At 47.7% G+C, this 11,666-nt stretch overlaps 2 protein-coding genes across 2 annotated transcripts; both read right to left on the reverse strand.

The window, feature by feature from the left end:
- Positions 1–1,420: 1,420 nt before the first annotated feature.
- Positions 1,421–3,148, reverse strand: LOC114233635 (cornifin-B-like). Its single transcript, XM_054711592.1, has 2 exons — positions 3,105–3,148; positions 1,421–2,048 (listed from the first exon to the last, which is right to left on the reverse strand). The coding sequence occupies exon 2, from the start codon at positions 2,027–2,029 to the stop codon at positions 1,667–1,669; it is 363 nt and encodes a 120-aa protein (XP_054567567.1). The 5' UTR covers positions 2,030–2,048; positions 3,105–3,148; the 3' UTR covers positions 1,421–1,666.
- A 7,773-nt stretch (positions 3,149–10,921) lies between these two features.
- On the reverse strand, positions 10,922–11,178 carry SPRR4 (small proline rich protein 4). Its single transcript, XM_054711599.1, has one exon. The coding sequence runs from the start codon at positions 11,176–11,178 to the stop codon at positions 10,927–10,929; it is 252 nt and encodes an 83-aa protein (XP_054567574.1). The 3' UTR covers positions 10,922–10,926.
- Between the last annotated feature and the right edge of the window lie 488 nt (positions 11,179–11,666).

An 11,666-nucleotide genomic window follows, 5' to 3' on the forward strand; every position in this document is an offset into this window, starting at 1 on the left:
TATACCCTTCCAGCTGTGTATCACCAGTCAGTGTCCCCGATTGTGGTCAGCCCCTTTAAAGCTGACTGCTCCTGTAGATATTAGTGACATTTTCCATTATGTCAATGTGCAGTAATTTTAAATCACCTGAACATGTGCAAACCTCACAAACCCAGATGATGTCGTTCTCTCCCGCCAGTCTGATAATGACTCCAGAACCTGCAAAGCTCTGTTGAACACTTTTTTTCTTATCATCTCCAAATCTGGACTTCTTCCCAAACCTACCTGAGTGCTGTACATCGTGCAGGTACTAATGTTGACCCCTGGATATCCGTTTGTTGATTTGGAACATGAATGAGCTGTGACAGGTGCTCTTTAAGCCTTTCATTTTACATCTTAATGACCTGGTCTCCCTCAACTTTATGGTGACTTTTTGTCTTATCTGTATTAACCTCTGAAACCTTCCTAAATGCTTCTTTTATTTTTTTCCTATGATTCATTTGCTTTTATGTTCTACTCTGTGAGGTACCTGTATGTGTGTGTGGATGGAGAGAGAGAGAGAGAGAGAGAGAGAGAGAGAGAGAGAGAGAGAGAGAGAGTTGTGTTAGTGTAAGTTTACATAGGAAAAGAGGTAAAGATCACCCCTCTTAAGCTTTTCCTAGGGCAGGCACTGTGGAGTCTACTCTCCTGCAGCATTGAGGTCTTCATATTAGGCATTCAGTGAAAGATAATCAGCATGCATGTGTATGTGTTGTGTGATTTTTGGGATTTGTGTGGTGTGTAGTGTGTGGTGTGGGATGTGTGTGTGTGCGTGTGTGTGCGTGCGTGTGTGTGTGTGTGTGTGTGTGTGTGTAGGAGTCTACCTGTATGTGTTTCTCTGTCATGAGTGTGGGGGTAGGTGTGTATGTGTGTGTGTATTTGTGTCTGAGAGTGAGTGTTTAAGTGCTTGCCTTCCATGAGTTGTGGCGTCAGGAAGGGAGGATGAGTGAAGAACAGATAATCACGTTGGAATATGTACAAGCACTATTTTTTTGAATAATAATAATAATAAAATAATAAATAATAAATAATAGAATAAACTGAACAGAATGAGGGCTATGTGGGAACAAGGACTCAGAGGCAGAGAGGGCTTGAAGCAGGCACCATCTATATTCAGATATGATTCACTCAGGGGCAAAAAGAAAGCCCTGCTCTGGCTGAGGCTGCCCAGAGTAACAGGCTCTGGGTGGCCTTGACCGCTCTCTCATTGGCAGCCCAGGAGCATCTGGTGAATACAACAGTCACACGTACACATCTGCATGTTCTCAGTGCCGGCATCAGGCACCTTCTGACAGCAGCCCTTCTAACCAGCCCTGATGTGTGCAGTTCTGACTTCATGTTGAGAGACCAGTGCAAAAAGCTGAGTCAGCCAATGACACACGTAGCCAGCTGTATTGTTACAAATGATTTAATGGGGGCAGAGCAGGGAAGAGTCACTTGATTTCTCCTCCCTCCAAAAAATCACTCTTCAGATGAGCCCTGGGCTCAGGAGCCCTCCAAACTGAGTGTGAGGGACATCTTTCTGGAGGGAAAAAGGGAGGGATTATGATTTAGGGTGACAGCATGCTAATGGCAAGTGGGACAAATAAGCAGAATGGGAGAGGGGATTCGGCATTCAGTGGTTGGTTCTTCAAGGACATGGACCACATTACTTCTGCTTGGTCTGCTGAACTGGTGCTGGAATGACCTTGGTGTGGCATGGCTCAGGAACCTTGGTGTGGCATGGCTCAGGAACCTTGGTGTGGCATGGCTCTGGCAGCTTGGTATGGCATGGCTCAGGAACCTTAGGGTGGCATGGCTCAGGAATCTTGGTGTGGCATGGCTCTGGCAGCTTGGTGTGGCATGGCTCAGGAACCTTAGGGTGGCATGGCTCAGGAACCTTGGTGTGGCACGGCTCCTTGGTTTTGGAGACACATGGCTCCTGGGGTGGAGGCTGGCAGGGCTGTTTCACCTGCTGCTGTTGAAGCTGGGGGGGTGTGGTGCAGGGCTGCTTCTTCTGGTGGGAACTCATGGTTCAAAGGAGGCTGGACCTAGAGACAGAACACATGGTTTAAACAGGGATTAGCTAGGGAAGAAGCCACGTTCAATGCCAAGTAGGCTTAATTTCAGAGCCTTTACAAGAGTGAGCCTCATCTCTCCCCTGGCTGCCCTCTTACATTTGAGAGTAAAATATGCTTTGATAATTTCTGGGCCCTCTCAGGGGGAGGAGCTTAAAAGCAGTCAGTTGGTTCCATTTCAGTGGAATTCGTTCCTCAGTTCCCTTTCTTCCCCAGACATGTCACACCCCTACTGACAAGTACCCACAGTGGGTCTTTTGGAAAACGATATCTTAGAAATGACTGCAATCTACCCACTCCTAGTACTACACAGCACTGTGACTCATAGGATGACTCTACATGAATTCAAGCTCCTGCAACGTGACTTTGGCCTTTGCTTACACAGCCCCCTCTGAAATTCTTTCCTTCCCATCTTTGCTGTCCAAATACTCCTCCATTGTAGCTCATATCATGTGCCATCACTTGGAGTTCTTCGTGAGTGGGGCTTCCCAAATGCCACAGCCCCTCCCTGTCCCCTCCTCATACCAGTTACTATCTACTTCTATACATGTACATGCATTTTTTTTCTCCTGCTAGATTGTGAGTTTGTTGAGTAATTTCCTATGGGTATGTGTTACCCGAAGTGCTTAAATATAATAAAGGCTCTGTAGAGATCTATCATATGAATTAAAATGTTATAATAAGTTTCATGAACAGAGAGGACAGTGTTGTTTCTGAGTCTCTGGGCCTGAGTTCTAGTTGTAAGCCTGCTTTTAACTATGGTGGAATCTTGCCCAGATCTGTCCCCTTCCCTGAGCCCAGTTTCAAAGCTGCCCATTGAAATGGCTGACTTAACCACCTATTAAGTTCTCTACAAACCCAAACTAGATTTTCAAGGGCTAATGTTTTAATTTAAAATAACAAATATCCCAATAGTCTCACTCTCTATTCAATACCCTGTACCAGCCCTCTTACACGTTTGCCTCTGCCCAGTTTCTAATAATGAAAAAATAACCAAGAATTTCACATTGGTTCCAATCAGAGACTCACCTGGTATGCAGTGAAGAACAGGTTTCCTGGTCCCTCTGATCTGGTGTAAAATCAATGGCCAGCTGGCTTTTTATAAGATGACTGAGCCCTGCCTTTGGAAAATAGGATCATCCCAGGCCCCTCTGTTTTCATTCCTCACCTGTCAAAGATGATTCACCCCACTCCCCTCAATTACCAGTTGGCTCACCTTTTGTGATGAAAACCACCCACTTGGTAATTTTTGGCACTGGCTGCCTGCCAGCGATGTCACCTGGGCCTAATTCCCACGGCCACCCTCCCCCGTGTACCCAAGTATAGGACTCGTGTTGGCGTGGGGTGAGCCATAGGTTTCCTGAGGAATGTTATAAGTTAACCCTGGAAGGAAATCTGAGTGCTTCTGTGATCTTGCCACCTTTCAGCTCTCTTTTTTCTTGAGATGGTTGCTTCTCATGTTCTGTGGGATAGAACACATTTGGGCACATGAACAAGTGGGAAAAGGAAGGGGAGCGGAGGAGCGGAAGTGGGCGCCAGTTGCCTGCCTTATAAAGGTAGATGGATGCTAGATATCATGGAATTGACTGAAGGGAATTCTCCTTGTCTGGGGGATTTAAGACCATTACACCCCTTTCTCCCATCTTTCTCCTAACTCCACTGAACCACACCCATTCAGAATTACTTAATTATTAGCTCCCCCTCCCCCACCCCTCCCGGACTGGTTGCTAACCTGGGTAAACCTGCTTAGCTTTCACCAACCACACCTTTACCCCTTTCCTATTTAAGAGATTTTCAAGGGCTAATTCATCTTCTGGGATAACTTCCCCTCTACTCCACCCAGTCTTCTGGCCATGGCCCTTTCCTCCTTCCTTACCCAACTATACATCACCCCTCCACCTGAAATCCTGGAAGCCCTTTCTAACTGCCTGCACCCCAAGCCCAACCATGGAGCCCTCAGTGATGAATACCCTCCCCCCAACTCTTGCTCACTTCCAACTCCAGCCTCAACTCCTGGAGCTCTTGCTGGCTGCAATGCTTCCCTCACCCACCTCTGCCTCTGTATCTCCTGGGGGCTTTCTGAGTGTTGGGAGCTGTGCCTGCTCAAAACGATGGTAATTCAATAAATATTCATTCATTCAGGATCCTTAGTATACACCAGTCATGGCTCATTCTAGGAGTTGGCTATAGGAAGACCACTTTTCCTCATCAGATCCGGGAACTCCCTGGGGCGAGAGACACAGCCTCTAGTGTGATGGCTTTCAGGGAGCCTCAGGCCACACTCCTCACCTGGTGATGGGGAGTTAGAGGCCACAGGAAGTGAAGTAACTCCCCCAAAGTCAAACAACAAGCCCCACGAGAAAAGGACTTCTACACAGAAATCCTATGTTCTCCTTTGTCTTAACCCCGCCTACTGCCTACAGAGGAAATGAAGCAGGAACATGATTAAAGGTGGACAGGGGGAGCCCAGGCTTCCCGGCTTGGAGCTGGGCCCACTCAGAGTCCTGGGAAAGCTTTGCGTGTGTGGCAATGTGAAAAGACATAAGGAGGCTTCCAGAATTTGGGTGAGCCCTTAATGGTTGCCAGGACGAATCCAGTTAAGTAGTCATAAATCTGCTTAATGTTTGAAGTGGCTGTGGGGATAAACAGAAGGCATTTCTAGCTCTGCTAAAAATGGGAGGGGACATTAATGAACAGAGGTGGAAATAAGGCACTAATTAAGTTCCTCCCCACTCATGGGCCAGGGTCTGAGAGGAACGAAAAGGCTAAGATGCCTGTTTTGAACCAGAGTTGCTTTCACTCTGTAGGAGGTCCCAGGGTGGCATAGTGACAGGACCGGGTACCCTGACCACAGTGACACTGAGGATGGCAGAAGGTGAGCAGCCTCTGAGCACCTGCCCAGGTGCACCTTCCCTCCACTCGGGGAAGGTCTGGAAGATTCTTTGCCATCGTCTCTTTTCTGGGGCCATAAGAACAGGGGTTCCTTGAGACCTTACACCAGCAATTTCCTTTGATCAACACAAAATAAAACGGAAGTTCAGAGCTGCCTTCAAAACACAATGTATTACTAGGTGTGGCCTTAGGAAAATCCAAATCACCGTATAACCCAGGTGTGTGGACAGTTCCTCCTCCTCATTCCTCTCCACTGTCACACTTAAATATTTGGGGAGCACCTGCTGGCTCCCCAGCTGAGTCACCTCTTGTTAACTTCAGTCGTGGGTCAGCCTCCCACTGTGTCCCCACAACCATTGGTCCACGTCCATCCTTACACACGGTGCCTGGTGGGCAGTAGCCACGCAGTGAGCTTGTGATTACAGAATGACTGGCTGAATGAGTGAATGATTGAATGAATAAATTAATGAGTGGCATTATTTGTAAAGAGAGAACCAGAGATGGATGGAAAGTCTCTCATCTTCAGGGATGAGCTGAGTAAAGGGGTCCAGACAAGGACAGCCCTTCCACTGCTTTCCCCACACATCTGCTTCACTGTCCATCGGTTTAATGACCCGCCTCTCTCTGGGCTTCCACCAGCACCGTGGCCACACAGAGCTCCAAGCCTCTCCCCTCACGTTAGTTCCTCTCTGGGCTTGAGCCAGGTCCCTCTCTTCACCCAATGCCCTCCCCCCCACCCCCCACCCCCCAGGAGCCCCTGACAGAGGTAGCAGTGGAAAAGCCTGGCATAATTCTCAGCCCCAAGGAAGCTGCTTTCTGCTCCTCTACAATCCCCACCCAGCTGTCTCAGCCCTGAGGATCTGAACCCACTCTGAAGCTGGGTTCCCTGTGCCCTTCTTTGGCCTTGGCTCTGGATAAAAGAGTCTCCCCGTCACCGAGTACCCGCACCGGCCAGGCTCTCCTGTCCCCACCTGGGCTTCCTTCTCTCCACCCCACACTGCTCCGGCTCCAACTTTGGAACTGTCCCTTGACCCCCATTTGTTTATTGACGCTCACGCAGTGGCTGGTGTTAAGTCCGTTCTCCCCTTCAGATAAGCTTTGATTCGCTATCAGGGTTGGCCTAGCTGGTGAATCCGGTCCTACAAACTCCCCACATTGAAAAAATGGGGAAAGCAATGGCCTCTAATGGGAAGGCCGTCTCCCAGGGTTGCTCAGCCTGTGGCAGAAGCCCCTCCTAAGTTCACAGGGGGCCGCTGCTCTTCCCAAGTGCGAGCCTGGCTCCCCTTTGGACCAGCTGTGGGATCTTCCATAGCTCAGAGCTGCCTCTGGCTCACCACCCACTTACAGAGCAGGGCAGACTGGCCCTGAGCCTGACCAGTGATCAGGCCCTTCCTGACTTAGGTCGCTCCCTCCTCCTTTACTTCCCAAGGCTCAGAGCAGGCCGAGGATGTCACGCAGATGTTCAGTTCCAGGCATTTCACCGTAGTAGCCCATATTTGAAATACGGCAACCTCGAGAAACAAGCAGTATTAACAGAATTTTACTCTCATCCTCTCCATGATCACCAAGAGGAGCAGAGTACTGGCTGCTTGGTGCAGGTCATGAAAATGAAAGAGAAAAGTCTCTATAAGGCACAGGCTCCCCATCTGAACAGGAGGAGGGGAAGGAAGAAGCAACACCAGGCCCCCGGGGCATGGAAGCCTCCTGAGCACTTTGGCCCTCAGGCAGGGGAAGCGAAGGTTGCAAGCCTGGATGCAGAGGTGAAGGGCATTGAGAGCCTCTACAACTTGTCCTACAGCGAGGAAGGGGCACGTGGGGTAGGGAAGGGACTGGGTCCAGGCTTCCCAGCTTGCTTAGCAGCAGAATTAGATACTATCTCCACGCCACTATCTCCCTTTTTTATCTTTCCAATCCCTAAGGGATGGATAAACATTTAAATATTTTCTTTGCTTGAGGCAGGTAAAAAAGAAAGAATCTAGGTTACTGTCCGGCCCAGTTGTTTCAAAGCCTTGTTCTGTCCTTGTTAGTTGGGTGACCTTGAGCAAGTTGCCTAACCTTTTTGCGCTTTAATGTCCTTGTCTTTAAAATGAGAACTTCAAACTATACTCTACAACAGGGGTCCTCAAACTTTTTAAACAGGGGACCAGTTCACTGTCCCTCAGACCATTGGAGGGCCGGACTATAGTTTAAAAAAAAAACTATGAACAAATTCCTATCACACTGCACATATCTTATTTTGAAGTAAAAACACAAAACGGCAAAAACACCCGCATGTGGCCCGCGGGCCGTAGTTGGAGGACGCCTGCTCTACAAGATGATTGTAAAGGTGAAATGAAATGATACTTCAGACATTTTTAGGATGAATGGGCTAAAAATGTTGTACGTAATGATTCTTGCTAATTTGTCTCATTTTTTCCTCTTCTTTCACTTGAATCAGATGAAACTTCTTCCTATTGTTCCTATTATCTGTGTGTTTTCCTTTTTCAGCTGTGTGTGTGAGAAAGAGAGAGAGTGACAGAGGGAGAGAGAGAGAGAGAGAGAGAGAGAGAGAGAGAGAGAGAGAGAGAGAGAGAGAGAGCTTTTTAACTACCTTCTCTTTTTCCACTAAACTCTCAGGAGTACATATTGGCCAGATTTTACCGTGAGTTATTGGATAGTGGCAATGACTGCCAAGTCCATTATATGAGTGGGGACACAGAGAGTGGCTAAAGTTTCTGGTGGTTATACAATGGCCTGAACATGCTCTAGATAAAGAAACTGAGGCAGAAAAATGTTAAGTAACTCTCCCAAGAGGTTACAAAGATAGAATGAACCAGGATTCAGTCCCTTAGCAACTCTGCCACATTGCTTCTCAATTCTAGTAAAGCATGGGCCATTCTATGAGCCGGGGGACTACTCTCAGAAGAGACACTGACTGGGTCCTGATGTTCCCGCACAGCTGAAGTGATTAACTGCTTATCTATTATCAATAGGACATAAAGTTTCCCTGGGTATGGACGATTGAAAGACACAGGTTGACAACTATTTTTTAGTGGAGGATATTGAGTTTGAAATGGAATTTGGGGTGGTTTAGGCTATATAATAGGTGTGCTCCCCCTCCAATCACTCATTGCCTCTGGGGCTGTTGGAAGGGCACAGTGACAAGCACACAGCTAAGCATTTTCCACAGAGAGTTCAGAACCCCACTGGAGGTGACTACTCTTTGTAGGTACTGGTCTCGCCTTTGTTTGTTCAGCTGTTCCAGCTCCCCGGATCCACCTCTGAGAGCCAGCACCTCCAGAGTACAGAGTGGCCTCTATAGGTCACAGGTGTGGAGACATAAAGTCCTGGGTTCAAATTCTGCCCCTGGTCCTTCCTAGCTGTGTGTGTATGATATTGGGAAAGTTTCTTAATAACAATAGCTCCCATTTGATTGGCACCCACAAGGTGTTAGACTTTGTTCTGAACACTTGATGCTAATTGGCACAAGAGCAGTGCTAGGAATAGATCATTAAACCCATTCTACAGATGTGGAAGTTGAAGCACAAATAAGATACCTGCTCAAGTTTATGTGGCAAATAGGTGGCACGTTCAAGATGCAAATCCAGTACTATGACTCCAAGGCCTTTATGAATCTCAGTTTATCTTGCCCACACATTAGAAATGATAATATTGGCTTCTAGACCGTCATTAAATGGGATTACATATGCGAAATAACTACTACAGTGACTAGAGCATACTCCGTGGATACAAGATGTCAGTGCATTTCATCTCCTTAGGATCAGAAATGCATGAATTATTAGAAACTCACCTCCAGTAACTCAGAACATTTCACAATTTCCTTGGTTTGTGAAGTAGTCAGTCATTTGTCTAACACATGTTGCTGAGTGACAACCAAATGTCAAGCTTGAAGTCTGGCAGAGAAATAGGCAGCAATTGGTGAGTTTCTGAGACTCAATACCCATTGGTGAGGAGTGTTTCTCCGACTGACCTAAGCATAAGAATCATTTGAGATGCTGGTTAAAACTACAGCTGCTTTGTATAAATGTATCTCAGCTTTTTTTTATCTACTTACCTGCTGATGGGCACTTGGGCTGTTTGCAGATCTTAGCTATCCGATATAATAAAAGGACAATATGCAAATAGACCGAACAGCAGAACAACCGAACAACCAATCAAAGCATAATATGCTAATGATATGCTAAGGCTGCTCAACCACTTGCTATGATGTACACTGACCACCAGGGGGCAGACAGTCAACTGGTTGACCAGTTGCTATGATGTACACTGACCACCAGAGGGCAGATGCTCTGACTGGTAGGTTAGCTTGCTCCTGGGGTCTGGGCCCATGGGGACTGAGTGAGATGGGCTGCACATGCCCTGGAGCCCTCCCATGGTCCCTCCCTGGCCTGATCATGCACCTGTGGGGTCCCTCAGCCTGGCCTGAGCCCTCTCGCAATCCGGGACCCCTCGGGGGATGTCTGAGGGCTGGTTTCAGCCCCATCCTGCAGGCTACTCCCCTTGGGAGGGCGCCAGACATGGGGTTCATGGCTGGCTGCTGCCGCAGCAGCGAGAGCCTCTCCTGATTGGGACTGATTGGGCACAAGCCTTCAGCAGGCAGAGTGGGGCCGGGATGAGCAGGAGCAGCAGGTAGGAGCTGCAGGCAGTGTTGGACTGTAGTTTCAGCCCGATCCCTGCAGGCCACCCAGAGGGACTCCACCCATGCATGAATTCCTGCACCAGGCTTCTAGTTGTAAATAATGCTGCTATGAACATATATTCTTTCTGATTGGTGTTTCAGGATTCTTAGGATATATTCTCAGAGGTGGGATTGCTGGATCAAACAGCAGTTCCATTTTTAATTTTTTGAGGAAACTTTATACTGTTTTCCATAGTGGCTGCACCAGTCTTCATTCCAACCAGCAATGTACTAGGGTTCCCTTATCTCCACATCCTCACTAGCACTTGTTTGTTGATTTATTGATGATAGCCGTTCTGGTAGGTGTGAGGTGATATCTCACTGAGATTTTAATTTGCATCTCTCTGATGATTAGTGACATTGAGCATTTTTTCATGTCTATTGGCCACTTGTATGTCCTCTTTGGAGAAGTGTCTATTCAGGTCCTTTGCCCATTTTTTATTGAATTGTTTGTCTTCTTTTTGTTGAGTTGTATGAATTCTTTATATATTTTTTGAAATTACCCCCTTATCACATTATTATGCTAAGAAAAATAAGCCAGTCAGAGAAAGACAAATATCACATGATCTCACTTATATATGTGTCATATCGGGATGATGCTCTAACCAACTAAGCTACCCAGCCAGGGCAAGTGTCCCAGACTCTTGTCAGCTAGTCTCTGGGCTTTCTCTCTATACTTGAGCTGCATCAAGATCTCACCTTCCTGTCATTAGTCATTGGAGAGCAACTCTGCCCATGAGGATGCATTCCCAGGCATGTGTGTGCTCACACACTCACTTCCCCCAAATATCCCCTCTGAATAAATGAAAGATCACAGACTAGAGCCAGGAACCAGACAATGACATGAAGCACAGTTTTATTAGGGGAAGAAATAAGAAAGAAGCTAGGAGAAGGGGAGCTGGGAAGGAAAAGGAGGCCAAAGCTGTGCATTGGCCCCTGGTATCCCCACTAATCAGGTTGGAACCCTGGAAGAAGCCCAGATACACTCTTTGCTTTGGCCCATGGATTCACCATTGCTGTGGTCAAGCCGGAGGTTGGAGAGAATGAGGCCTTCTCATATCCACCTGAGAGAGTATCAGGGTGGAAGGTAGAAGACTTGGAGGCAACGGTGAGGTGTGTAAAGGTCTCAGTGGGAAGAACTTCCAACAATGCTTCATTTGACCCAGGGTAGGAGGAAGTGGGAGAGAAGGGGAAATCCTGGAACTCGAGGGGGAGGAGCAGGAAGAAAGAAGGCTCCGTCTGGTAGCCTAGATGTCAAGCAGGTGGTATTCCAGTTGATCCTTATTTCTGTTTACTCTGGGGGACTTGCTGGGCCATGGGGCACTTCTGCTGGGCAGGGATGGCCGTGCCCTTAGGTGGGCATTGCTTCTTGGCCTGTGGAGCACATGGATCCTTGGTTTGGGGAGCACATGTTTCTTGACATTTGACAGGCGGTGGCTGACAGGGCTGTTTCACCTGGTGCTGCTGGGCCTTCTGGGGCAGGTGCTGCTGCTGCTGCTGCTGCTGCTGCTGCTGCTGCTGCTGGGAAGACATTGCTGCAGGAACAGATGAGCCTGAAAGAAACCCGGGCCGGGGCTGCCATGAGAAGCACTCCCCCTATCTCTTCTCCCTTCTGACACCGAGAAGAGTGTTTTCTCCACCAGCCAAGAATGTGATAAGTGATTAGTGGCCTCAAATTGGTTAATGGATTGATTCTCATGCACCCATTGTTGCCATCCTCCTCTTTCCTTTTCTTTCTCTTCTATGTTGTTCTGATATCTTATCTTCCTTCATCTCCCCATGGGTTCTTGACTTAACGGAATACATAGTATATTCCTAAGTCTTACCAGAAAATATGTTGGGGTGCTGAACTGATGATTAAAAGGTAGCCTAGACATTTTGTAAGATCAAGGCATGAACTCTTAGCTGATGGGTCGGTAATGTCAGCTGGTTGCCTTGGGTAGTGCAATGAATGTGGGCAAGACAGATGGGCGTAAAGAAAAGGCAGTCTTGGTCTCAGAGGGAAGTGTGTGTAAATGATG

This window comes from Eptesicus fuscus, chromosome 22 (assembly GCF_027574615.1).
Source record: "Eptesicus fuscus isolate TK198812 chromosome 22, DD_ASM_mEF_20220401, whole genome shotgun sequence".
NCBI lineage: Eukaryota > Metazoa > Chordata > Mammalia > Chiroptera > Vespertilionidae > Eptesicus > Eptesicus fuscus.

What these genes read in the sequence shown, in the direction of transcription:
- LOC114233635 (XM_054711592.1), bottom strand. Translation starts at nt 2,029, where the DNA reads ATGAGTTCCCACCAGAAGAAGCAGCCCTGCACCACACCCCCCCAGCTT.
- SPRR4 (XM_054711599.1), bottom strand. Translation starts at nt 11,178, where the DNA reads ATGTCTTCCCAGCAGCAGCAGCAGCAGCAGCAGCAGCAGCAGCAGCAG.